Source organism: Monodon monoceros, unplaced genomic scaffold (genome assembly GCF_005190385.1).
Source record: "Monodon monoceros isolate NGI ecotype Baffin Bay Population unplaced genomic scaffold, NGI_Narwhal_1 Super_Scaffold_20, whole genome shotgun sequence".
Classification (NCBI taxonomy): Eukaryota; Metazoa; Chordata; class Mammalia; order Artiodactyla; family Monodontidae; genus Monodon; species Monodon monoceros.
Window position 1 is genome coordinate 61,642,973 of NW_021703777.1, and position 27,008 is coordinate 61,669,980.

General features: G+C 36.5%; 1 protein-coding gene across 1 annotated transcript; it reads right to left on the minus strand.

The window, feature by feature from the left end:
- SRP72 (signal recognition particle 72) lies at positions 1-27,008 on the minus strand. The gene is made up of 19 exons (XM_029234881.1): positions 26,514-27,008; positions 24,291-24,411; positions 22,145-22,268; positions 20,724-20,867; positions 20,536-20,647; positions 18,962-18,993; positions 17,588-17,712; positions 17,437-17,494; positions 15,010-15,141; positions 14,008-14,136; positions 12,545-12,617; positions 10,520-10,584; positions 9,150-9,245; positions 8,184-8,287; positions 7,979-8,056; positions 7,613-7,750; positions 4,832-4,869; positions 2,250-2,409; positions 1-1,430 (listed from the first exon to the last, which is right to left on the minus strand). Exons 1-19 carry the CDS (start codon positions 26,620-26,622, stop codon positions 1,253-1,255), a joined length of 2,016 nt encoding a protein of 671 aa, XP_029090714.1. The 5' UTR covers positions 26,623-27,008; the 3' UTR covers positions 1-1,252.

Below are 27,008 nucleotides of genomic sequence, written 5' to 3' on the forward strand. Positions count from 1 at the left end.
TTCAGAGTCAAACACAGCAGCACTTTATTAACAAGGACAGAGCAATATGATCACAAGGAAATACTCATAAGTCTAAACTGAATGCTATCTTGGGCAGCATAAAAGGAATACTAACAAGTGTAGGCATCCCAGCGTGTCTGTCTCACACCTGTTCAATGGGAAGGTGACTCGTAAGCAAGGCAAGAACAGAGCGACACTGATACCACACACTGACTACAGTACTTCATTACTTTGAGAAGGGTAGTGAATGGTCATACCCCCAACTAGAAAGAGGAATCATCTGAGACCTATCAATTGGGCCAACAGTTCTGTTAAGCTTTAATACTGCCTACTCCTGAACTCTGGTATTAACCTCCTCTCTATGTAGGAAGTCAATGTTCATGCTCTTTCTGATTTCTGTCAAATCCATCTGACCTCAGAACACTGGGTCTAAGAGTCAACTTCTTGCAACATTGATGTCTTTCCCTTGAGATCTTTAATAGTGCTAAATCAGCATAATGTTATCATAATTTGAAAATGACATGGGGGCACAAAAAAGTCCTAATTTATATACATGTGTATATATGTATATACATACACATACTTTTCATTACTCTCTCTCTCTCTCTCTCTCTCTCTCTCTATATATATATATAGCATCCCATATTCCAGTATCACATGGCAGAGAATTTACAGTCAGAATAATCAAGACATTTAATTTAGTTTTCCTGTGGCCACTCATGTAGTGAACTGAAAAATACCAGTGTATTAATAAGGTCCCTTTTTATTACATGCTATTTCTAAGCAGATATTTGGAATGCTCAGAAGACTCCACTTTCAGTCTCCTAAGGCCTCCTAAGACATAATTTAAAGTGGGACTTGATAGAACAAATATCTTTGCACTCTAGTTGAAACAGAAGTAGTTTCTGTTTATATCCTAGGAAACCTTGGATAACATGCCTTCTTTGTGAAATTGAAAAAAACAGCAGATCAGCACACAAAGAGAAAGGATGCAACAGATATCAAAGTGGGTGAATGCCCAACTATTCTGACTCCTCCTCATCTGTGCAAAGCAAGGTGGTACAAGTAGGCCAAGTCTGACTGGGCAGAGTTTGAGGAAGATGCTTTTCTGTTTGATGAACAAGAAAATAATTTTATGAAAATGTGGGGATGGGAGAGGGAGCAGCTCTGTGCTTCTTGCTGTGTTACCTTTATTATGTTCCCAGTGTCACTGAGACTAGTTTAAAAATAGCCTACAAAAAGAATGTTCTAATCACCAGCCACCTTTTCCACCTTTCTTCTTTTTCTGTTGCTGTTTCTTTTTTGTTGCTGGAGCCCCTGCAGGTTTCTGGTGTCTTGGGGGTATGATATTACTTGTAGATGTAGATGCTGTTGCTGCGCTGCCAGGTCGTGGGGAGGTGGGTGGGCTGCTCACAGTTTTACTGGCATCCCTGAAATCATCAGATCAGGAAAGTGTTGGTCATTCATATATTCAACAAAGGAAAAGGCTATAAAAATGTATGTACATGGATTTCACTTTCCACCTCTCACAATCTCCCACACACATTTTCTTTTTCTTCCTTTCTTTCTTTTTTGGCCGCGCCACATGGCATGCGGGATCTTGGTTCCCCGATCAGGGTTGGCACATGTGATCTTGGTTCCCAGACCAGGGATGGAACCCGTGCCCCCTGCAGTGCCTCCGAGCTCGGAGTCTTAACCACTGGATTGCGCGGAAGTTCCCACACATATTTTCTTTTAAGGTGCGTTCCCCAACTCCCTATCCATTTTTCTTTTGAATAAAATTTTTACTGCATTATAATTTTTAAAAATGTAATTGATGGTACATGTCAATTTTTAGAAAGCTTAGAAAATAAAGAAAAAAAAAACTTTTAACGACCTATAATCCTTCCATGTAGAAATAACTGATTTAGTAACATTTTAAATTCTGCTTTCTAGTCAAATTATTTATTTATATCTGTTTCTCTAGATATTTAGTTAGTTGAATTACTCAGTGTATATAGTTTCCTTTTGAAGGTACTGTAATCCTAACATCTGCAATACAATCCTACAATTCTAGTATTTACAATACAACCAAGCCAGAAACAGCATGTTTTCTTTCCTTTACATAAGCATATTACAAAACATTTATTAAAGATATCTGACTATACCTCTCATACTGTAAACATAATTCAAAAATTCTTAATGATGACCCTGAGTCAATCTCAGAAAGAAGCAACCTATGCCCTGAGGACTGGGAAGCAATGACTTACAATTCAGATGAAGCTCCTACAGTTGCTCCCTGGGTCCCTTTTCCAATCTGATCCTTCTTTTTACCCTTCTTTCTTCCTCGGTAGTAAGAACGTTCACGCATTGGTAGCCATCTTTCTGGATCTGGGGTCACTTTTGGGTCATAATTTTTAGGCAGTTTTCCTGTTTAACAATTAATTGATAAAGAAATGAGAGATCTGTCCATAATGTTTTTGAGATAGTTTGTTTAAACACTGTGTCCAAACCTGGGAATAAATAACATTAAAACTGAAATAAACTTATCTGAGAAAGTTTTATTTGTATAATCTAGCAGCGGAAAAAGGACTTATTTCTAAGCATGACACAAAATTCAGAAGGCATAAAAAGATTTCATAGATGTATCTGTATAAAAAAGTTTAAATTTTCATTTGGTAAAAGATAATTTTTAAGAGAAATAACAAAAGAAAACATTTGCGTACTATGTAACAGAGTGAATTAATATTCTTAATATAGAATGAGTTCTTGATAATCAGTAGGTAAATCATGCAAAGAAAATGGGCGTAGCTGTAATTAGAGTAAGCCAAGAGAAATAAAAGTCATTAACTATGTGAAAAGATGCATGACCTCACTAATTAAAAATAATAAGGATAGGGGAGTTCCCTGGTGGCCTAGTGGTTAGGATTCCAGGCTTTCACTGCTGTGGCCCGGGTTCAGTCCTTGGTCAGGGAACTGAGATCCCATAAGCTGTGCAGCGTGGCCCCCCCAAAAAACAAAATTAAAGGATAAAAAATTCTATATTAAAAAGTGTAATATGCAGTGTTTGTGAGATAGTGGGCAACTCTCAAACACTATGGCAGAAGTATATACTAGTATAGCCTCTGTAGAGAGCAAATAATTGGCAGTACCAGTCAAAATTTATACTTTTAGAAATTTATCTTGCAGAAACTCCTAAGTCACAAAGCTATATATGTGTAAGAATACTCTCTGTGATATTCTTGAAAACAGCAAATTAACTTAAATGTCTATCAATAAGAGAATGATTAAATATAGTATCCTCACACTATAGCAAGCTATAAAACTGAGTTAAAAAATGAAATACATCTATATTTAATAATTTGGAAAAATGTCTGCACAATATAGTCTAAGTAGAAGATTAAAACAAATTATCCTGATTTGTTTATATCAGTTTTGTAAAAATATTAATTGAGCATGTAAATGTGTATATGTTTATATATACAAAAAAAGTTAAGTAATTATCTCTGGGAGAATGAATTTGGGGTAGGGAATTTTCCATTCTTTATGCCATTCTATAATGACAGAAGTCTCTTACCTTTATTTTGTTTTTATTTTCTTTTGTTTTTATAATGAACATATCTCTTGTAAATTAAAAAAAATACTCATCTGGAAACCACGAAAACAGAAAAACTGAAACTGGAGGTTACTGATACCTACAGTTATCAGCTATTTCCTTGCAGTATTACTAATAAATAAAACAACATGAAACAAATACTTTAGTTTTTACCAATTTCCAAGTACAGTGATAAAAGTGAAGAACTAGTAAGACTTGTAGGTAAAGACAGTGGAGTGAATGCAACACTGGCTTCTGCACTATCCAAAACTCCACTAAAATAGTAATAAACCCATTAAAAGGAAGAATAGTAGAAAAGATATTTTCAGTAAAATTCTAGAAGCTGGAAAACAGATGGAGGAGTGGTAATAAATTTAGCAGATTTGGGAAACCTGAATCCTTGATTTTGCAGTAAGCAAAATCAAGAAGCAAACTGATTTCTACCACAGATTTCCCAAAGACTCGGGAACAGGTAGGTGGCTCCAGGGATATCCTCTGACTAGTTGAAGCCAAGCATGGTAATTCCACCCTCTCTTGCCATGGATTAAAATAGGTAAGCCAATCAATGCATGGCATTCCTCTGGTTAATGGTTCAGGGCTGGACACTGACCTATATTGGCCCAATCAGGTTAATGGGAAAGACTTGCCAAATGCAGAGGCTCTCTTTACATCCTGCTGGATATAAATAACAAGTATATGGCTCTGTTTCCAACAAACATCTGATTACTCTAGTGGGATTCATTTTTGTGTACAGGAGAACAAAGAGATACAACTACTGGATAAACTAACCCTGATATAACCTTCCTCTACACTGCCAGTTTCATAAACAGTAAATTTTATTAAGCCAGTTTCACGGAGCTCTACGGTACTTGTAGCCAAAAGCACTCTAATGTAGAAGAGCTTACTGTGTGCCAGGCACTGTTCTAAGAGCTTTACATGTAGTATCTTATTTAATCCTATGAGGTATATACTATCATATTCCATCTTACAGATGAAAAACTCAGGAAGGTATGTTAACCTGTTCACAGTCACAGTGACAAAGAGCAATGTTACTAGAGCAACAATTTGAATTCAGGCACTCATAAACTTCAGAATTGCACTCTTTAAAGTTATAAATTTAAGTAAATGTTAGCTATAGTCAAGACAAAACTCAGTTTCAAAGATATGAGAGTTTATGTCTGAAGATTTCTATGTAAGGCCAAACTCAAGCTTTTACCTTATAGAAAGAAATCTAAAGATTAAAAAAAAAAGCCTTACCCTTCTTTTTTTTCTTCTTTTTTTTCAAATCTCCCTGTCTACAAAGAGAAGAAAAATCATTATCATCATTGTGATAAAATATTTATAGAGCATTAAGCATGTGCAAAAGAGTGAGCTCGGTACTTTGTCATAAAGGTGTTTAAGATTTGGCGTCACCTCACCAAAGCTAATAAACCAGTTGGGATATTAATTCAGGTTAAATTTAATCAAGCTTCAAACACCGTTACTTTTTGGAAGGTGCTTTAGAAAAGAGGGGTGACAACTGTTTTCAGAAAATAGATACCATTTACACTGGCACATATTAAGTCTATGTAAAAAGGTAAGAAATCTGTACAAGCATAAAAATCTATAGCTCTATGCTAAGTTACCTTATATTTGGCAAAACTAGAAAACAGATAATTTAAACTCTTTGCCAGAAGAACATGTAAAGGTATCATACATGCAAAGAATATTTCTGGGAGGATATGCAAGACAAGTAACATTGGTTGTGGCCTTGGGTGGGAAGAGGGCAGACAGGGGTGGGGACGGTGGGAGGGAGGATAGGAGAGGCTTCATGGAAGAGGTGACTGTGTTGACTCTGGAGGAAGACGAGGATGAGATGGGCAAAATGTGAGCAAAGGCAAAGAAGTAAGAAATGGCAGAGAGTCTTAGGAAATTGCAGATATGGCTGTGTAGTATGATTTGTAGGGAGACAATTCAGAAGACTGTTGCATAGTCTGAGTGAGAGATGAAGCTCTAAAGTAAGATGCTGTATGTTGCATTTCTTATTCTTCAGGGTACCCTAAAAGAACTTTCACAATTGAATGACTTGGTAGAATGAAATTTGGGCAGACATTGTTGCTGTCTTATCTTTTTAGTTCACTGTTTCATAGTTCCCGTAGAGGTATATCCAACATGAGTGTGTCCAGAGGGATTTTTTTAATGTCTTCCTCTTTTCTACTGTAGCTGTCAGAGTATAGCTGTCAGAGTACTTAATAGTTATTTTGAAGTATTCCCCTGATTTTTATGCTCTTTAAATACCTTTATTTATTTTTTGGCAGTGTACTTAATAAAGATTTTACTTACTTAAAAATTTCAATAAACTCACAGGGTTCAAAGCCTGAAAGATTAAAAACGTACAGTCTTCCTCCCACCCCTGTCTGCCCTCTTCCCACCCAAGGCCACAACCAATGTTACTTGTCTTGCATATCCTCCCAGAAATATTCTTTGCATGTATGATACCTTTACATGTTCTTCTGGCAAAGAGTTTAAATTATCTGTTTTCTAGTTTTGCCAAATATAAGGTAACTTAGCATAGAGCTATAGATTTTTATGCTTGTACAGATTTCTTACCTTTTTACATAGACTTAATATGTGCCAGTGTAAATGGTATCTATTTTCTGAAATTGAAATAAAGGTTGCACGTGCTGTGATTGTGCAAGCATAGAGGAGTACACCAGAGGAATAGTCCTCTTTATTTCAATTACTGCTTAAGTATATTTCCTTCTGCTAGACTGAAGTTCTTTTCAGGGTAAGGACAATGATTTACTTTCGTCACCAACGCAGTGTTAACTTCAAAAGAAACTACACCTTTTTAGGTATCCAAAAGTCAACATAAAATGAAAGACATTAATAATGCCTAATGAAAATACTGTGCTGAAACTGAGAAGCTTTAAAGTCAATGTACATCTTAATAATTGTCTAATGGAAAAGATAAAGATGATTAAAGGATTAGAAAAGAACTGTATGTTCTTACTAATTACCCAACCCTGTTTTGGAAAAGGAAAAAAAAAATACTGAAAATATTTAAATACACATTGTATGAAAATCTCCTAAGACCTGGCTTGAATTCGTTGTTTTGGAGTTCTTGATAAGGCTTGCAATTGGGATCATGATAAAATGAAATTTGGAACAATGCAGTATCTCTGAGACTGCAGTTTCTTATTTAACTTTTAAAAATCTATTATGAGGATGGTAATACCTTTTTAACAAACACAGAGTTCATAATGAAGTCAATCATATACTGTTGCTGATATATATACTTTTTTAATTACGAAAAATCAGATTTCAAAAGTCATTCAAAAAAAAGAGAAAACTGAAAAATTATGAAAGTCACAAAACTGGGGAAGTGCTATATCTCTTCCATTCTCTATTCATCCTGAGTGAAAAACAGAATCTTAAAACAGTTTATTTAGTAGGCCTCTGCTATTTTTGAGATGACAATGTGCGAGAACAAGAAAAGAATTGGAATTTGACTTCTTGTAAGTTATTGAAGCTGGGCTAACTTTCCTCCAAATCAGCAAAATAAACCTTATCTGAAATCTGGTCTAGAATTCTAAATGATGTACTAAATGTACATCAATATCTCACAGGTAAATAAAGTAAGACACATCCAGCCTATGGAATACTATGCATAAAAAGAATAAAATATGTCTACATTGAGAATATGGAAAAATCTCTAAGACTTATTAAATGAAAGAAAATTTGAAGACAGTTAAATACAATATAATCCCATTTCTATAAAAAAAACCTAATCTAAGAAAAGTATTTCTACATCAGCTCTGTGTGCAAACACAAAGAAAAAGATCTGGAAGTAAACACACTAAATTAGTATCAGAGGTAAATTGTGGGTGGGGAGGAGGAGGGGAAACAAGGACAAAAAGCTGGGCACAGCACAAGAGAAGGGAAAAGAAACAAAGTGGACTTAAACTTTATTCACATGGAATTTTTACAAGAGTGCATTTTTTATTCCTTATATAACTTAAAATCAGCATTAGTGAATGTTACAATGAAAAACATTACCCTTGCTCCTTTGGTTGACTATCTCCAGCAACTTTTCCACCCTTCTTCCGAATGTACGTAGCACCAGGAGAATTTTCAAGAGCCTCAACATCTACTTTTAGAGACATACTATCTGATGAAGGCAAGTGTTTACTAAGGCTGGGATAGAACAAGAGTTCAGGAACACAATATATATACATATATATGTTTGGATCTATCACTGTATTTTTCAGGCACATTGATCAATAAATTCTCATTTTTGCTTTTACTAGTTAGAGGAGGGGTTTTGTTTGTTGAAATTTATAACAAAAAAGCCCTGGTCAAAACAGGTAAGGGAAGGGATTTATTGCACTACTTGGGAGCTGTCTAGAACAATCAAAAGGATACGCTTTTGCCTTCTCAGGATCTACAAGTGAGTAAGCAGAAATAAGCTGTGCCAGGGTGTGAATATCTTTTGGATTTTGTCTAAAAGAAGAAATAAGAAAGTCACTAAACAGTTTATAAAACTGGAGAAAGTAACATAAACAAGCAAAATAACTCCCTCATATCAAATAAAACTTGGATTTCTGCACCTCCACCTTTCAGAGCTTACTTCCATAGCTGTTCTAGGTCACTAATTGCCTCCTTCTTCCGTCCATATTTGAGTTTGAAGTTTGCAGCTTCTCTTATCAAGGACAAATGAGCAGGAGATTTGGGCTATAGATTCAATAAAGAAAGAAAAAAAGTTTTAAGCTAAATATCTAGCAAGTCAATGAAGTTATATTCATTATATCTTTAAAATGGACCTACCCATTAGATTTCTCATCTTAAGTTTTACTGAATGCATGAAACAACAAAAAGAAATTCACACACACACACACACACACACACACACAGAGGGAAAGACAAATTAGTACAAGTGAAGACCAATTTATGAATTTGGTATACAACTCATCTCTATTTAGACTGTCTTGTCTACAACTAGAAATATTGCATAACCAAATCTTAAAGTTACGTCACTATCGTTCTCAAACATTAATTTGACACAATACTTCCTAGAACACTGATATCTCTTCACTGCTAATAGTGCTAACAGTATTAATGCCCCCCGTGTGTATGTATATCTATAAGTTGGATATTGCCTATGCAAAGACCCATACTGGAAAAAACGTTCCAGATGTTCCTATTAGATAGAGATACACAATTATTCTATGTACTGCTGTTGTACCAAGTACTACCATCCATGGGCTCTCTAGCCACTAAAGATGAGCTGTCTTATACACAAGCACGTACAATTAATATTCTTATTTCTTGAGATTACACACACAAACACACATACATACACTCAGGAAGGAGCTTCAGAAAATATAACTGAGCTTTTTTTTTTTGGTAGCCATTTCTTTCTTCTAATAACATTATCTGGATCTGGTATACATAAAGACTGAGTGACAGTCTAACAGCATTCCATTTTTTAAACAGTGAGTTGAAATATTTCAATTCTTAATTTTGAGTTCACTGCTGCAGCTTTTTATTCTTATGCAAAAATGTACCCTCATAACATTTTACTCCATCCTTTTACCTGACGGTTTTGATACCACTGGATAGCTTGTGTGAAGACCTCAATGGCACTGTCAATATCTTCCTCATGGCTGTACATTGTCACTAATGCAGACACCTACCCAGCCAAAGGTATAAATTAGTGAACAGAATTCCTCCTTCTCTCTCAGAATAAACTTTCTGAATAAAGTTAAAGAAACAGCAAATAAAGGTTGCTAGGCTCTGTGCTAGTACCTAATTCATCATAAAAATTGCTAATGCATAACTAGAAATACCATGAACAACAATGGTGTTTTCCAAACACAAAGGTGATTATCTGTAAAAAAAAATACCTCCCCTAAAGCTCATTCACAAATGGTTTGCTACCAGTACACAACAAGGTAAATACAGAAGTTGAGAAGAAGCACTTAGAAAATTAGTTTATATGATCACTGAGGTACACACACTAGAGAGGCTAAACTTGCATGTGGCCTCCACTACATGAAGCCAGTGAAAGCTTGCCTAGTGTGCTGGAGGGACAGCAAAGAGGCCCATGTAACTGGAGTGGAGTGACAGGGGCAGGAGCCATAGGCAGATGAGGACAAAAAGGAAACAGAAACAAAAAGCCAGATCATTAAGAAAAATCAATAAAATTAACAAACCTCTGGCTAGACTAATTAGAAAAAAAAGATAATAGAAACAAAATGTCCTACAGATATTAAAAGGATAAACAGGGAATATCTGAACAACTTTCATGCCAATAAATCCAACAACCTAGATGAAACATTATTGTTAGCCAGATATTATATTTGATTCTAACATAATCACAGCCCAGTCTTAAAGTATGATTCTTCAAAAGAGAAAACACTACCATAATACTATTATACATTTATTGAGTGCCATTTGTAAACAAGCTGTGTTGGAAAATGAAACAGTCCCTGTACAATAAATGTACATACCACCACTACAGAATGTTTTTACTTCGAAACAGATGTGCTCACAGCTATATTAGTGATCTAAACCTGTGATGCTTGAATAATCAGAGAACTAAAAACTAAATTCATAGGCCATTATTACCAAATTGTTTCAACTCAAAGAAATCACACTGAAGACATGATAAAATAATAGGCTAAGAAATTCCCTATATATGTCTTAGGATATTTAAGGTTGGCTTTCAAGTGGTAATATAAGGCCCAAACAGTTCCTGACACATTTGACTAAATAATAAATCAATGCAAAGCAGAGCATAAAATGTAATTAAATTTACACCAGAAAGCTATTAACTACAACTTCTACATTTTGAATAAAGAAATAAGCAGAAATTAAACTGAAAACAAAGAAATATCAGACATACCAATGAACTATTAATTCCATTACTTTTTCAGTCTTAAAATATTTTAGTTATAAACTCACCATGCCTGGTTTATGCTTTAATTCCTCTATGCTTCTCAATATCAAACATGCTTTGGAAATATTACCTTAATTGAATAAAAACAAAATCAGCATCACATTGAAGAAAGCATCTCATGGAGGAAAAAAAAGATAAAAAATTTAAGAGTCATATTTTGTAACATCTCTAAACACTCAAGCTTTGGGACCTTGGGAATAATGTATTCTATTTATTCATTTTACAAACAAAGGAAATTAAATCCTAAAGAAACAATATATCTTGCTTATGCCCACAAAGTTAATGGCAGAGCTGCTACCAGAAAAGAAGTCTCCCAGCTCCCAATCCGTTGAGTTCTATTTCTCCCTTTTCAGAGTGTAACTTAAAGGTAGGAGTCCTTCCCTAAAGGCCTTGAAATTGTTACTGTAGATATGAGTGCAATGGACAGTTTCCTACAATGTTAAAGTCTGATTTTCTACTCATTGCAAACCTCAATAACAAACCTTCCAAAGTCTTTAAAGACAAAACAAAACAATAACCATAACAGACTCATTCTCAGTAATATTAGTATGATAAATAATCCTCACAAAAATAAACTGAAAACTGGATGAGAAAAGAAGATACAGAGGAAAGCAAGAAAAAGAAGAAAGAGAGGTGGGAAAAGGAAAAAGAAACAAAGGAGGAAGATAACAAATGTGAGAATAGGGTAGCTATCAGGTCTCAACCTGATTTTCATTACTACCCCACTGAGGTGCCTTTTTAGACATTGTTTTTTCCTAATTGCCAACTCCCCTCCCCTCTACCCATGAACTTTTCATTTTAGCCATCACAATATCTAAGATTTTTTTCAATCCTGTGCACCAAACCAATTATCACCCCCACTGAGAATGTATGGTCTACACCAGAGTTGTCTGATGGAACTTTCTGTGATGATGGAAACATCCTCTATCTATGCTGTCCAACTACACACATGTGGCAATGAAACTTCTGAAATGTAGCCAGCACAACCGAGGAACTGAATTTTAAATTTAGTTTAATTTTGGGACTTCCCTAGTGGTCCAATGGTAAGAAATCCACCTTGCAATGCAGGGGACGCGGGTTCTATCCCTGGTCAGGAACTAAGATCCCATATGTCGCAGGGCATCTAAGCCCATGCGCCACAACTACTGAGCTTGCGCACCTCATCTGGAGAGCCCGCGTGCTGGAAACTACAGAGCCCACACCCTTTGGAACCCACACGCCGCAACTCAGAGCCCACATGCATTGGAGCCTGTGTGCCACAACTAGAGAAGAGAAAAAACCCTCACACCACAACTAAAGAGAAGCCTGTGTACCACAGCAAAGAGCCTGTGCACTGCAATGAAGGATCCCACATGCTGCAACTAAGACCCAACACAGCCAAAAAATAAATAAATTAATAAAATAAATAATAAATAAATCTTAAAAAAAAAATTCCGTTTAATTTTAATTTAAACTTAGAATAGCTACATATGGATAGTGGATACCAGACAGGGACAACACAGCTCTAGATACTCAACACTGGTTCAAAATTATAAACAAAAAACTGTCAGTTCTCTGTAAGATTCAAAAACACAAGTTCTCATTAAACTTCCTTGCCTCTTCTCTACCAAAGATATGGGTTATAGAGTATAAATGAAGAATAAAGGGCTAAGAAATTTTGAAAACTAGGAAGCAAAGTAACTCTTAATTCATGCAAATACTACCAAGTGACAGATATAAGCATTTCTACACATGACGTACACAGGAAATTCAAGTATAGAACAGAGGAATTCTATGCTTCTACAGACTTTCAAAGCATGGATTGAGAAACATTCTAACAATTTAGGAATTAACCCAAGAAAAGGCCTCCTAACATTACTAAATATGTTGGAGTTCACACAATCTAGCTTCATATTTGAAACAGCATTATGTTTCACTATTATGCAAAAATTTTTAAAAAATCACATAGTCCACAACTATTTCAGAATCATTCCAATCATATGTTTCCATTAACAGGATTATTTTAATCATAATGAAATAATCATGAATACCTTGGGAAATTTTCAGCTGTGCCATGGTCAGCTTAATTTCAGCAGCATTTTCTGGATGCTGATCTGCAAATTCCTAGAATTTTTTTAGTTGGGAAAAAAAATCACATTTACACAACTAAGCACACATATTCTAATTACTTATTTCAGCCTCATTAATTTTTTTTTTAATTAATTAATTAATTGATGACTGCATTGGGTCTTTGTTGCTGTGCGCGGGCTCTCTCCAGTTGAGGCGAGCGGGGGCTACTCTTCCCTGCGGTGCACGGGCCTCTCACTGTGGTGGCCTCTCCTGCCGCGGAGCACGGGCTCTAGGCATGCGGGCCTCAGCAGTTGTGGCACGTGGGCTCAGCAGTTGTGGCCTGCAGGCTCTAGAGCACAGGCTCAGCAGTTGTGGCACACGGGCTTAGCTGCTCCACAGCATGTGGGATCTTCCCGGACCAGGGCTCGAACCCATGTCCCTGCACTGGCAGGTGGATTCTTAACCACTGCACCACCAGGGAAGTCCCCTCATTAAATTTTAAATCCAGTTTTGAAACATTAAACTTCTGGTTTCAGGTCAAAATTTTAAATTTGGAAAAATTTTATTTGACATCCACTTTGCTTAAAATTGTGCTCTGAGGGCTTCCCTGGTGGCGCAATGGTTGAGAGTCTGCCTGCTGATGCAGGGGATATGGGTTCGTGCCCTGGTCTGGGAAGATCCCACATGCTGCGGAGTGGCTGGGCCTGTAAGCCATGACTGCTGAGCCTGCGCGTCTGGAGTCTGTGCTCTGCAATGGGAGAGACCACAACAGTGAGAGGCCCGCGTACCGCAAAAAAAAAAAAATTGTGCTCTGAAAGAAACTGCAATAATGTCAAGTCTCTAGGAAGTCGCCAGTAGAGAAACAATAATTAAAATTACTATAGATTTTTCTTTTTCTTTTTTTTTAAAGAAAGATACTAAAAAAAAAAAAAAAAAGACGACTCCTTACTGAGGATCCCTGCTTGGCAACTTTGCCCCTCAGGATGGTCCTAATTTTATGCTGTCCAACTTTCCAATGTAGTCTACTCTCAGGAAATTCGAATGTGATTTAATGTTTGGTTTAGCTTAATTAAAAACCAAGTCAGTATCTCTGTAATTGTTTGAGGTTTTGGATTGGGACTTACTAGAAAATACATTATTGAAAAAGGGGCTAAGCATGTTCTGGTATTTTAAGTCTAAAACAAACCGTTAACTAGTGTTACATCAATCTCCAAATGAAAAGCATTCTTCGGAGTTTATAGCAAACATTTACTAATGCAAATTTATATAAAACAAAGCTGCGGCCCAAGAATTAACTAAAGTGACACTCTGGCATGTGTATAGTGGTATATTACCTATTAGTTTTCCCATGAAATTTACAAGCTTGTACATTATTCTAATAATGAAAATAAAACAAGGCTACAACTACCTGACATCTCATTAAAAATGCAAGTAATTGTTTTACCTGAAGCAGCTCTATTGCTTTTGTGTGCTGCTTTTCACGGCAGAGCTGGGCAGCTTGGATTAACACAGGAAGGAGATGCTCAGGACTTTGGGACTGTAAACTGGCAGATATTTTGCGACACTGTTCTGCCTAAAAGACAGTATTTCCCCCCCACAAAAATAAGCTGGTTAATTAAATCAAAAATTAAGTGAACGACCAAAAAGAAAAAAAGGATGGGGAGGTGGAAGGAAACCAGTTGAAACAAAATAGTAAGTGAAGAACTACCTAGGGTAAGAGAGGTGGTTTACAGTACCCTCAATTTTTTCCTGAAAGAAAAAGATTTCCATTTACTGAATGTAAGCTATGAGTTCTTAAAACATTTAGGAAAGAATAAGTCCTAAACATTCATTTGGATGCTTAAATTGCAGAATTTTGTTTAAAAAAACCCAGAACACATCAAGTGTCGGCCTTTGCTTCAAAGCAACAAAACGTATAGGTATTTCTTGCTACAGTATTTAGGAACAACTTGACTCAGTTCTAAATAATGAAAATGTTACTGCCTCTCAGTCCCCCACTGAAAACCTCTGCTCTAGAAGAGTACAAAATCATAATTTAATTAGAATTTACACATATTGGAGTTAGAACTGCCCTTCTTATTTATAACTTGATGTGATTATGCACAAACTAAAAAGACGGATCTTACATTTATAATCATGATCAGCATCTCTGATGATTTTTCCTTTAATTCAGAGAAATCAGAAATAAGGTAATGAGAGAATTTTCTCATTTACAGCCGTGAATAGTGTTTTCTTCTTAAAAGTCACCACTGCAGACCTTTACAAAGAATTGGGCAAATTACTTACTTAACAGATAAAATCTATGATACATGACCTTCTGAAGACTACATGAGTCTAAGACAAAATATAAGCAAAAATATAAACAGACTGGACTGATACACCCATTATGCCTCATGTGCCATACTCCAAAAGGTTTAGCCAGGGGAACCAGAGGTCTGTTGCCTACCTGGTTTGTGTACATAGCAAGTAAAGCTTTGTTAAATTCTATAGCTTGCAGTTGTTTCTTGGAAAGCTTAAACTCCACTCCTTCTGCATTGGTTAATTTCACCTTCTTCTTGGAGTCAAAGACATTTTGGTCCTGACAAAGAAAAGTTCATTCACCATTAACAGCAATCTCAGACTTCAACTCTTTTAACACTCCAAGGCCTTATTCCTCTTTCATTTCGTTATTTTATGTAAACACAAGAGAGCTTGGAAGATAATACACCTACCTGGCTGGGGTGCCTATGCTCCTAAGGTACATATAAATTTGGCTCGGTTTCTTGGTTTGGTTTTATCTTTCTACTATTAATTGCTTTCTTTAGCTTTTTGATGAAAAGTACAAAGGGACTGCACAAATCTTACAGTGGAAATTAGGAATACAACGATACCTAAATTTGTAATATCTACAAACTATCTTTAGAATTTAGATGACAAATGAAGAAAGTAACTTATTCCTCTCTGACATATTATCATACATAAGCAAATGGAATGGAATAAGAATGGAAGACAATTAAGTCACAATGCACCCTGAGAAGGACAAAAAGGGCATCTAAGTGTCTACTATGTGCACAGTATTCTAACTTTGTTAAATATTATTTGCAAATATGTGTTACCATTGTGCTTTTTAAACCATGTCTTCTACTAAAGACTAAAAGGGGGCAAAGAAGAAATCTAAAATAAATTCTGCTTTTTACTGTGAAGCTCCAAACCAATGTGAAATTATTTTAAATGTACAGCAAGAAACTGGCTTTCATATAAATCAATCCTCAAGAAACCATATTTCTAGTTGGTACTCCTATGTCACTATTTTAGTACTTAAACTCACCATGCATGCCACTGCCAGACTTCTCTTAAACTTTACTACCATGACACTTATTAACATTTTTGATTTTTCAAGGTCTCCCACACCTTGGTTATTATTCAATGTAACCTTTTTTTTTTTCTTAACTAGCCAGCATGTATGTATCCTCATATCTTTTGCTCTCTCACTTTCCCTCCATAAGTCATTTGCTTATGCTGTTGCTTAACCTTCAAACCATATCCCTCCTTCAAGGCTCTACTCAAATTAGCCAACCCAGACTTTCCTTCACCAAATACTGTAGTTACAAGTATACAACAAGAAATTTAAATGTGCACAATTTTTTTCCACACTAGAATTTTTTATACTATGTAATGATTAAGACGACGTTTCATATTTATTTTTGCATTTCCTATTGCATCCAGCACCATACTGAATAAAAAATTAGAAATAAATGTTAACTGAAGAAAAATTCAGTGTATAAATACATTTAGATTGAGATATTTAGTACTTCACATACTCTCCTCCCCACAATTATATATCAGATAAAAACAATTTGTCCTCACTGGCATTTCAAATTGTTCATAAACATAGGCAGGTACATCTTGCTGCTAAGAGTCAAATGCCAGCATCAGTTTTTGGAAACCTAAACCATGCCAATGCCCTACAACATCCTATATCTATTACCCCCCTAATGCCATTATCCTACATCTGAGAACCCTCTGAATTTCTGCTATAGGGGGAGAGAGATACCACACAGGCCTAAAAGGAGAGTGCATTGGAGTCAGAGACTAGAATCTGAATCCAAGTTCTACCTCTTAGTGGCTGTGATCTTATACAAATCACTTAACTCCTTTTAGCCTCAGATTACATTCCTATAAATTGGAGACATGTACTGCCACCTAAAAAGATAATTGTGAGGATGAAATAAGCTGGCACTTGGAAAATCACATAGCCTATCAAAAGAACCTAAATGTTACTTTTCTAATTTTCTACTGACTTGAATTTCAAATCTGAACTTGAAATATCTTCCCATTAGAACAATGTTCCAAAAGGTGGTTAATTTGACTAGTACAGTACTCTTTAGGATTGTTTACATACATGCTTGTAATAGTTTACACAGGGCTTGCGGGCGGCGGGGGGGGCAGAGAAAGAGAGAGAACCTGCCCATGCCTCCTCTCCCCCAAAATAAAAACCACTGGAAAGAGAAAAACTATATACAGAAAACTCGTATTCAGACTTACTAGATGAAGAAATCAAAGTCCAAACAACTTATTTCTCTAATAAGTATTCTCCATATAGTGATAATAATGGGAAATAATATTATAATTATATTAATATTATAATTATATAGAATAATAATTTTAAAAAACAATGGGAAAAGGGTAAGATTTTAAAGTCCAGGGTATGTAACTACAAAATAGTTTTATTATTTGAATATACCTTGCAGAATCATTATGAGAGTTAAATAAAACTCTCCATTGTGATTTTGCTGCAACTGGACTCTGTCATGGAAAAACTTATCCTAGAACGAGGCTGGAGTAATATGCTTCCAGCAAAAAATAGTGTAAGAAAACCTTGGATATTCCATACCTTGTTAATTGTAATGATGTTATTTGCAATCACAGCTAGCAGTGCTACATCTGTTGGTCTGCAAACAAAAAGCACCAGTCAAAAAGGAATAAACCTTTAAAAAGAAAACTCATACCCTATAAAAGACACTTCATTTTAATAACCCACTTACTTTAGTTTTATTATCTGATTGTAAAGTTGCAAAGCCTCCTCTGTATGACCCTGAAGCTGCATAATATAGGCCATCTGCCCGTGGATGATGGCCAGTTCTGCCTGTGGGTCTTCTTCAGTCCCATCCTAAGCAGAAAAAGAAATATTTTTTTTTCCTGTGAGTTAACCAAGTGATCCAAACATTCAGAAGATATATCATCCTAAAGAAGACACAATTTTCAGGAATTTTCCTGTAAAGTCAGTTTGTTAAAATTTAGGAATAGCTACCAAAAGAGGGAAGCTTAAATGAGAATGGCAAAAAGACAAATTCTGGAAGGACATGGTGACAAGCTCAGGAATACCATTCACGGATCATTTTTATTCTCTAAAAAGTTAAGACTAAAAAAAAAAAAAAATGTGAAAAACAGCATACAAGTTTAACTTTTTACAATACCCCTAAATTCTGGAAACAATTTTCTCATAAGAAACACATTTTCAAAATGCTTCACTCTTAATTCTAAAATAATTCTAATCCAAAGACTACAAAATTCTAACTAGTAACTATCACTGTACAAAGAACTTCAAAAGCTGAAACTAATTCTGTAATTAAAGTAGCAGCTCTCTTAACTGATACCCCAGATCAATCTGTATTTTCCATTCCTTTGGAGAGGTTGACTGACGCCAACGTAGAGTGAATGCTCAAGGCTAGGAGGCTGCTCTTTTTTGCCATACCAGGGGCTCCTACTCTCACCTGGTAAGCATATGTTGACCAGGTCAGACTTGTTTGTTTCCAATCCCATTATGCCAGTTGTGTTTGATAAAGAAATGATAAAACTTAAGTATTGTAGTAAGACAAGAACTATGCATGAGAAAAGAGAATTGCTTCGATGAAAACTATGTTGAATGCTCAGAAATATTTGACAAAGGTTGAGTTCCTAAAGAAAATTACTATCTAATTAGGTATGAGCCAGAAAATGCAGAAAAAAAAAAAAAAGGACTCTGTAATGAAACTAATTCACAACTGTCTTTAAAGTATTGTTATACTTAAGAAAAAAACCCTGGAGATCATGACTGTTGGATTATGTATAGTTTATGTAAGGAATATGCATGGAATTCCTATGAATAGGACCTTACTCAAAGACCTGAGCCCTACATCTAAAACAGGAGAATGAATTTATATGAATTTAAAATGAAATGCATAAGGCATATAAAATTTTGTATTGTCATTTCTCACCCTAAGAGAGTCCATCAAATAACTGGTCAAGAGGGTTTCTGTGATTCTTATCTAATGAATCGATATCATTTCAAAAAGTCAGTAAACACTACAAAGAAGGCTCCTACAAATTTATATTAGCAGAAGTGTAAAATCTGGGTTTAACCACAGTGGAATACTTACAGAGTCTTCTGATAATGAACGGCGGCAAAGATCTATAGGAGAAAATGGTTTTAAAATTAACATTGCTGGGTAACTCTCGTTTCTTTCATGTTCCAAAGAACAAGAACTAAATTCTTAGGCAGAAGATTTAAGATAATTTTAATAACAAGCAAATTTGGAATTTATCGTTAACATCAAATATATTACATAAATATTATCAATCCTTGATTACTCTAGCTCTTTGGCATTTTCTTTCACTTGTAATCCCTATGTTAAAAAAAATTTTTAGGGGAATTTAAAATATATAAATGTAACAAATGTTGATTGCAAAAAATCAATTATAGAAAAGTATAAAAATAAGGACAATAATCCTGCCACCTAAAGATAACCACTGTAGCATTTCAGCTATTTTTTTTTAATGTAAATGCGCAGCTACATTTTTAAATGAAAGTGGGACAGTCTACTATTTTGAAACCTCCCTTCCCCCATTTAATATACTGTGGACATCTTTATGTTATAACACATTTACATCTACATTATTTTTAACATGATTATTGTTAATGACTGCATGGTAATCTATTCTGTGATTATAATAAAGTCTTCTAATAGGACAGAAACTCATGTTCCTAAATTTTTGTTCTTATGAACATCCCTTCAATTAAATTCATATATATATATATCTGTATGGATGTTATCTAATTATTCCCTTATTTCCTTAAATTTCTAAAAATGAAATTCTTAGATCAAAGGGTATGAAAATTTCAAAATCTGCTACAGCACCAAACTGCCCACTGCAAAGCCTCTACTACTTTTACATTCATACCTGCAATATATGAGGATGTCCTCCCATACCACTGTCAATACTGGGTATGATCCAGAAATTATCATTATTAAACATATTTTTCTCCTCATGATGCTCTAACCTCTGCTCTTATTTTAAGCATCAATATTTAAGAATAAAACAGACCCTGTTTCACCATTTTTCCTTCCCACCATTCATCGCAGCCCTACAACATCACTTTTATAGCTTCCAAGGGAAATGTATGGAGAAGAAAGTCGAAATGTTTCAGGAGTTGAGACCAGACATAAGTTCTCTAATAAATTATTTTCTTTTTCAGTTAAGAGCTTCAAAGCATGCAGATATTGTATATGGAAACATACTAAGTGGAGTTAAAATGTGCTTGAATAGTGTTATCAATGCATAAATGTGGCACACCATATTGTTACTATATTTGTATACTTGTTTAATACCAATAATAATGATGATAATAATATTTACCGAATGCTTACTAACTCGGTTAATTTACATTTAACATTCACAGTAAGTTGTTCAAAAACCTACTCCTCAAAACCCAAACTTAAGGTTTGGTGTGGCTGAAAATGGACAGTAGACTGGCTTAGGAATAACATAGTAACAGAGAAGAGATAAGAGTCAAGAACCCAAGAGAAAGGCTAGATGGATTTTGAGAAATTTCCACTGCATCAATAATTTCCATTTAAAAACTTCCCAAAGTTTTTAACTTTTTAATTTTTGGAAATACTTTGCAAAGTTATATGCACATTACATTGACATATCATTTTAACAAACTTCCAACCTTCAGCTTTTTGCAGGATTTTCATTGCCTGGTTCAGCTGGCCTTGTCCTATCAGCGCACATGCAGCATTGTAGCACAGTTCGTGTGTGCCTTCTTGGAGACCCAAGTTCTCCTGTCACAGAGAATACCAGTCAAACACTAGACAGGAATATTATGTCATGGCTGTGTAAGTACACAGAGATACTCACTGGAACCACTTTTTCCCAGTTACTTTGAGCTGCAACAACTGCTGAAAGGTTTGTTTTTCTCTCCTCATCATAATCATCTTGAGAGTTTCGGACAAGATCTCTATACACAGCCAGGCATTCATCATAGCGTTCTAATCGGTACAACTGAAGAGATAAATAGCAAGTAAAAAATCAGAGAAGACAAATATTGTGTTACATCCCTAACACCATATAACCCCTTTTTTGGAACCACCATGTAAGAAACCTAACTCAGCATAACGTGGGCAATTAATTGTTTTTCCTTTACAATTTTTCAATTAGTTCTGTATGCTACTAATACTTCCCCAAAGTTACTTGCAATGAATCTCTACTATATTGCATATTTGTAGGCATGATTCAGTTAGAAAAGCCATTGTATTGACCCCCATCTTGAGGTGAAGTAAGTGTCTAAGTGGGTTGTGAAAGAAAACCATTCTGTAGAAATCAACCAATCTGACTTACAATCCCACAAGTTTACTAAGCCCCAATAAACAGGAACAAAATTAGCTGTTAACAAAAGGACTTAACTATTTCCTAGTTCATTATACTGAATCTTCATTTCTCTTTTCCAGAAACCAACTATTGTATAGGGTAGTATCAAGTATACACAACATAATTCTTGCTTATTTCATTCAGGTTGTTCTTAAACGGCGATAAGAACTGCCATTCTGGGTCAATTAGTCTACATGTATGACAGAGATGGGTGCCCTTCATCAATATCAAAATGCTGGAATCTACCCTAAGCTAACCCAGTTTACATGAAAAGTTCTTTATAGACCTACAATCCATGAACTTGCCCAAATCTTTGTTAAACTCACACTACCTTTTGGGGACAATATATTCAATACATTATTTGCCCTAAACTGACATTTTAAAAAATTTTAAGAGGGTTTTGCTAGTTCTAATATAACATTTCTGTCCTCTTATCATAAATAACCCTATTTTACATTAGGCTTAATTGTATGTCTCAAAATTCTTTTAGAATAAGATATTTCCAGGGATTTCATGAACCATCTGAATTCATCCAAATTCTTATTCATCATGATTTTATTTTACACTTAGAATAAAATATCAGTTAAAAACTAAAAAGACTGTTTCAAAACTGTGTAAGTATATAAGCTTACTGGCCTTCATCTTTCCAACTAAAAAGTCCAAATTTCATAGGATAGTTCTTAATTTTCCAATTACCCTTAGGAAGTCATTTGTTCATAGAACACTATACATGCAATTGTTCATATGAAGATCAAGGAGAGGGAATATGTTCAAACCTCAAGCACTGGTTTGGTGGCAAGTTTTATGGAGCATCAGGATGGGCTGGGGTTCCTCATCCCTGCTCCTTGCTAGAGGTAGAATCACGTTCATGCAGGACGACTGTCAAACAGGGATTTTAAAGCAGTAATTACCACTTGTCCATAAAGCTCCTTTAGTTTGTCTGTCTGCTGGTTGGCACTTTCTATTGTCTTCAAGGCATTCTCAATTCTGTTCAGCCTGTACTCACAGTATGCCTTCTCGAAGGAAAGAGAGTTACTGAAAAAGGAAAAACCAATGTCTGATTATTAGCTAACACTGCAGAGCACCCACTGTAAGCCAGACACTGCTCTAAGCACACTTGATACATATTATTTAATCCCCATTAACAACAGATGACAAAGGTTAGCGACTTGTCTAAAATCAGACAGCTCATAAGTGGCAGAAAATATTACATCTATTTCCCTAGGCTCTCTTGCTTTCATGGATATTCTTATTAGAATTACTGGCCTTTGAAACAAATATATAAGAATGAAATCCTGAATTAGCTAAACACTGTTTCAGATATACAGACAATCTGAACATTGTTTTAAATGGGTTGTTATAGAAGTTTCTTAAATCCATTTAGGAACCTATGATAAGCCATATAATGCTACTCTAACTTGTCAAGAAGCAAATAATTAGCAAAGAAAAAGTAACTAGAAATCTTAAAAGAACATAGCACTTGTAATCAAACAACTGGTAAACAGACAACTACAAAAACACTACTTACATACATAGACTTAAAAATTCATCTACATTAATGTCACATATGAAACATTGTTAAGTTTCAACCATAATCTGTGAGGAAAAATAAACATCAAGCAAATGGCAACATCCTTTATTCACCTAACAAAAGATTATTTGAAAATTTCCCTCTCTCACAAAATGGCCAAAAATCAAAACACTGAATTTTAGCATAAACATGTTTACTAGTAGAAAGCAGTGTCCCTTTTATTACCCTTTTATTTTTAATAAAGTTTAAAAATTTGTTTTTAATCTGTAATACATGCAGTTGGCCCAAGTAAAAAAAACAAAAAGGTATACATTGAAAGGGTTTTACTCCCACTGTTATTCAAATCTACTCTGTTCCACTCACCTCCTACAAGTAACTATTTTTATTCATTGTTTCTCCATCTATTGTTTGTCTTTGCAAATACAAAAAAATACACATAGAAATTCTTATATCCTCCTTTTCTTATACAAAAGGAAGTATACAATATACTGTTCTGTACCTTATAAACATTAAACAATAAATACGCTGCAACCTTCATTTCAACACACATTTCTTTTGGGGCTTAGGCATAACTGTAAAGAAAAATGAAATTACAGTACCAATTCAGATTATAAGTTCACGTTTCGTGAAATGATAAATTAAATAAATAAATGAAAAAGATTAAGAATAATAAAAAACTGCTATAGGGCTTCAGTGGTGGCACAGTGTTTAAGAATCCGCCTGCCAATGCAGGGGACACGGGTTCGAGCCCTGGTCCAGGAAGATCCCACATGCCTCTGAGCAACTAAGGCCTGTGCGTCACAACTACTGAACCTGCGCTCTAGAGCCCGCGAGCCACAACTACTGAGCTCACGTGCCTAGAGCCCGTGCTCCACAACGAGACAAGCCACCTCAATGAGAAGCCGGTGCACTGCAACGAAGAGTAGCCCCTGCTCGCCGCAACTAGAGAAAGCCCGCACGCAGCAACGAAGACCCAACGCAGCCAAAAATAAATAAATAAATAAATAAACAGTAGATCGAAAAAAACTGCTATATATTCTAAAGGCTGCTAAAGAACTCTGACACTGAAAGATCTTGGCCTAAAATCATACTCACCTAAACAATTCTCAAAGGAGGCAGGCACAGAGGTCAGGCTAAGACTGCCATACCATCCTAGAGGCCTCGACTAATACATCCCTACCCTATATGTTCTGCCCTCTCTGCTTTTTTTTTTTAAATTAAACTTCTGCTGAGTTGTTCTCCCTATGTCCTCCAAGAAATCTTGCGACTCTTGTTTATGCCCCACATCCCTCCAGTTTCCCTTCTTAGTGGTTCAAAGGGAAGACGGGGTAAGGAAAAGGTTTCTTAAGGCAGAAAAGAACAAAAGTTACTATTGCTCTTTCCAGTTTCAGAAGCACCACTGGCAGGCAAAAGGAAAAAAGGGGAAGGAAAGAAAAAGATCAAAAATCACTGAATAGTGGGGAAAAAAACAAGGAAATGGTTATAGCTATGGTAAACATGCACAAACAACTAATTAAATCACTTACTTGGCAAACACTTTGGTGTGAGTATTGATGACATTCAAGGCTTCCTTGAAACTTCCATTCTGGATAAGGCACACAACTTTACAGTGTAGGGCAGTTACATCATCCTTGTTGATCTGCAGTACTAAACAGCAATTTTAGGAAAGCAATTTTTAAATCCATTCCCTTTCCACATTTCCCATCTCAGAAAGCTACATTTCCAATTTTACTGCAGCAGAAATGATTAGTCAAAACATTTTTTTAAATGACTGATCTTTATTTTTAAGTTAAGAAGTGACGATAAGGAGAGTTAAGTTAGACTTTCCAGTGAGATAGCTTCCCAAGATGCATGTACCAAAAAAGTAAAGTGAGATAAAGAAGCAAGAATGAAGCTGTTTTCTACTGCTTTTTCATCTTGCAAGGCATGCTATATCCTACATATTTCATTACTTCACAGGGAAAGAAAAAAGTTCACATAAAACTTGGCAGCAAATGACTTAGGTTTGAGTACAAGCTTGTCACTAAATGCCTTGAGGCCTTGGACAAGTCATTTGATTGCCAAATCTCAACTTTCTGATCTGCAAAACGAGTATGAAAGCATTACCTATTTTACAAGATTATTAAAAAAATTACATGAGAATATTTTGAAAAAAAATCTATAAGCTGTAAAGTATACAAACACAATTTGTTTTGCTGGCAATATTTCCAAACACCATTCAAAATTTCCCTTTTCAGGTAATATAACTAAAGAGAAGTGCAAGGAAGGAGTCAGGTGGCCAAATTTCAATGCTAAACAGCTGTTCAGTGTCAAAATGACTAGGATCACTCCCCTTGCTCCTGGGCAACTATTGGAATTCAAATCTCAGTCTAAGAATCAGAGTAATTTCTATCAATTAAGAAAATATATATTGGAGAGCTTCCCTGGTGGCGCAGTGGTTAAGAGTCCGCCTGCCGATGCAGGGGACACGGGTTCGTGCCCCGGTCCGGGAAGATCCCACATGCCCCGGAGCGGCTGGGCCCGTGAGCCATGGCCGCTGGGGCTCCGCGTCCGGAGCCTGTGCTCTGCAACGGGAGAGGCCACAACAGTGAGAGGCCCGTGTACCGCAAAAAAAAAAAAAAAAAAAAGAAAATATATATTGGAGAACTGACAGCCCTTGCTGATTAAACAATTCCTAAACAGTACTTACTACATTGCTAATTAATATTGGTCGCAGGCCTAGCAAAGGCCAAAGTTAATTCAAAACAAGTTTAACAATCAAATAACTGTCATTAGTAGCTGTTTTCCTCAATGTCTGAAATCACCAAAAGTGCACTGTGGGCACAATCATTTCTTTTCACATTAACCCAGCAATAGTTTGTTGAAAATTCACACTTGTACGTTACAGACATACCATGTATGTTATTACTTCTTTCAACAGTCAAACCCTGTCCTGGTAATTACATTTCCAAACCTAACAAATACAGGCAACACCTTCAATAAAGAATTTAGCACGACAGAGAGCATTAAAAAGCACGGCCGTATTACAGTTAGGCAGTAAAGGATAACAGAATATAATGAGTTGAACCTCACACCGAAGACAGTTCACTCAAAATGATCAGTTAGTGGGCAAAAAACAGGATTAACATTTGTCTTTGCAACGTCATTGCAAATGTTAGTGCTGTCACACACACATTTTCTGGTCTAAGGACGCTGGAGGGATTCTATCTGTGGGAATGACAGGCCAGATCCAGCCCTTCCGTCTACCCTGAGTCTGTACAGCTTCCACTTGTCAGCGCCAGCTTCCAAATTACGTGTCCCAGGGAGGTTCCTCCCCCCGCTGCGGCCCAAAAGAAAAAGCTCCCTCAGCAATACTGTCTTGATCACTCCGCTATAAGGAAAGTGAAAAGGAGGCAATGTGGAGTATTTGCGAAATAAGGCGTGAAAACAACGGAGTAAAATAAGAAAGCAGTTTGGAAGAGACGTCGGGAGCTGCGGTCTCTTTAAATCCTTCCCTCGCTTTCTGCGTTGGGCGCGGGGGGGGGAAAGACGGAAGTACACGTGGCTCTAAGCTACCCAGGACACAGGGCTGGCCGTGGGGAGCTGAGGCACCGCGACCCGCGCCCGCTGGGCGTTCGGGCCCTAGCGGCGGGCGGCTGGGGTCTCCCCTCCCGCTGTCTGCTCGGAGGTGGTCACGCGCCACGGAAGGAGGCTGCATCCTCCCACCTGCCCGGGCCCGCCCCCGCCCCGGCGCCCGCCGGGACACTTACTCTTGTTGACGGTTTTGAGAGCGCGCGTGAAGTCGCCGTTCTGGCCATAACGGTTCACTTCACTCCAGAGCGCAGGTACCGAAACCCCCCCACTGCCGCCGCTCGCCATCTTGGAGGAGAGGCGGGGCGACCTCTTGCCCCGGAAGAGGATCTCGGAGGTGGCTAAGCGGAGAAGGAAGCCGGTGGTTGCTAAGCGTTTCGCAGTCGGAAGCGTCTTTATTACTGAGTTGGCGTCAAAGACCGCAGTCTTCACTCTCGTACCTAGAAATTTGCGAAGATTGAGTCGATACACCTTTCTAGAAGCGGGTCTGGAGGAACGAGGCGTCGGATCCCAGGAAGGGGTTGAAAAGGATTCACCAAACAGATTCGGCTAAAAACACCGTGCGTTTCCGGGGCGACCGCTGGGGGCGGAGAAGTGTCCAGGTCCCTAGAGGCGGAGCTGGGCGAAGGTCTATGGAAAATAAATAACAGGTCTATGGCGTGGTAAAATACCAA

Excerpts from the sequence above, each read along its gene's own strand:
- SRP72 (XM_029234881.1), bottom strand. The coding sequence starts at position 26,622 with ATGGCGAGCGGCGGCAGTGGGGGGGTTTCGGTACCTGCGCTCTGGAGT. Across the intron at positions 7,751-7,978 it reads GATCCTGAGAAGGCAAAAGC|CCTTAGTAAACACTTGCCTT; the intron begins GTATCCTTTTGA and ends GTTCTATCCCAG. Across the intron at positions 2,410-4,831 it reads AAAGAAGAAAAAAAAGAAGG|GAAAACTGCCTAAAAATTAT; the intron begins GTAAGGCTTTTT and ends ATTGTTAAACAG.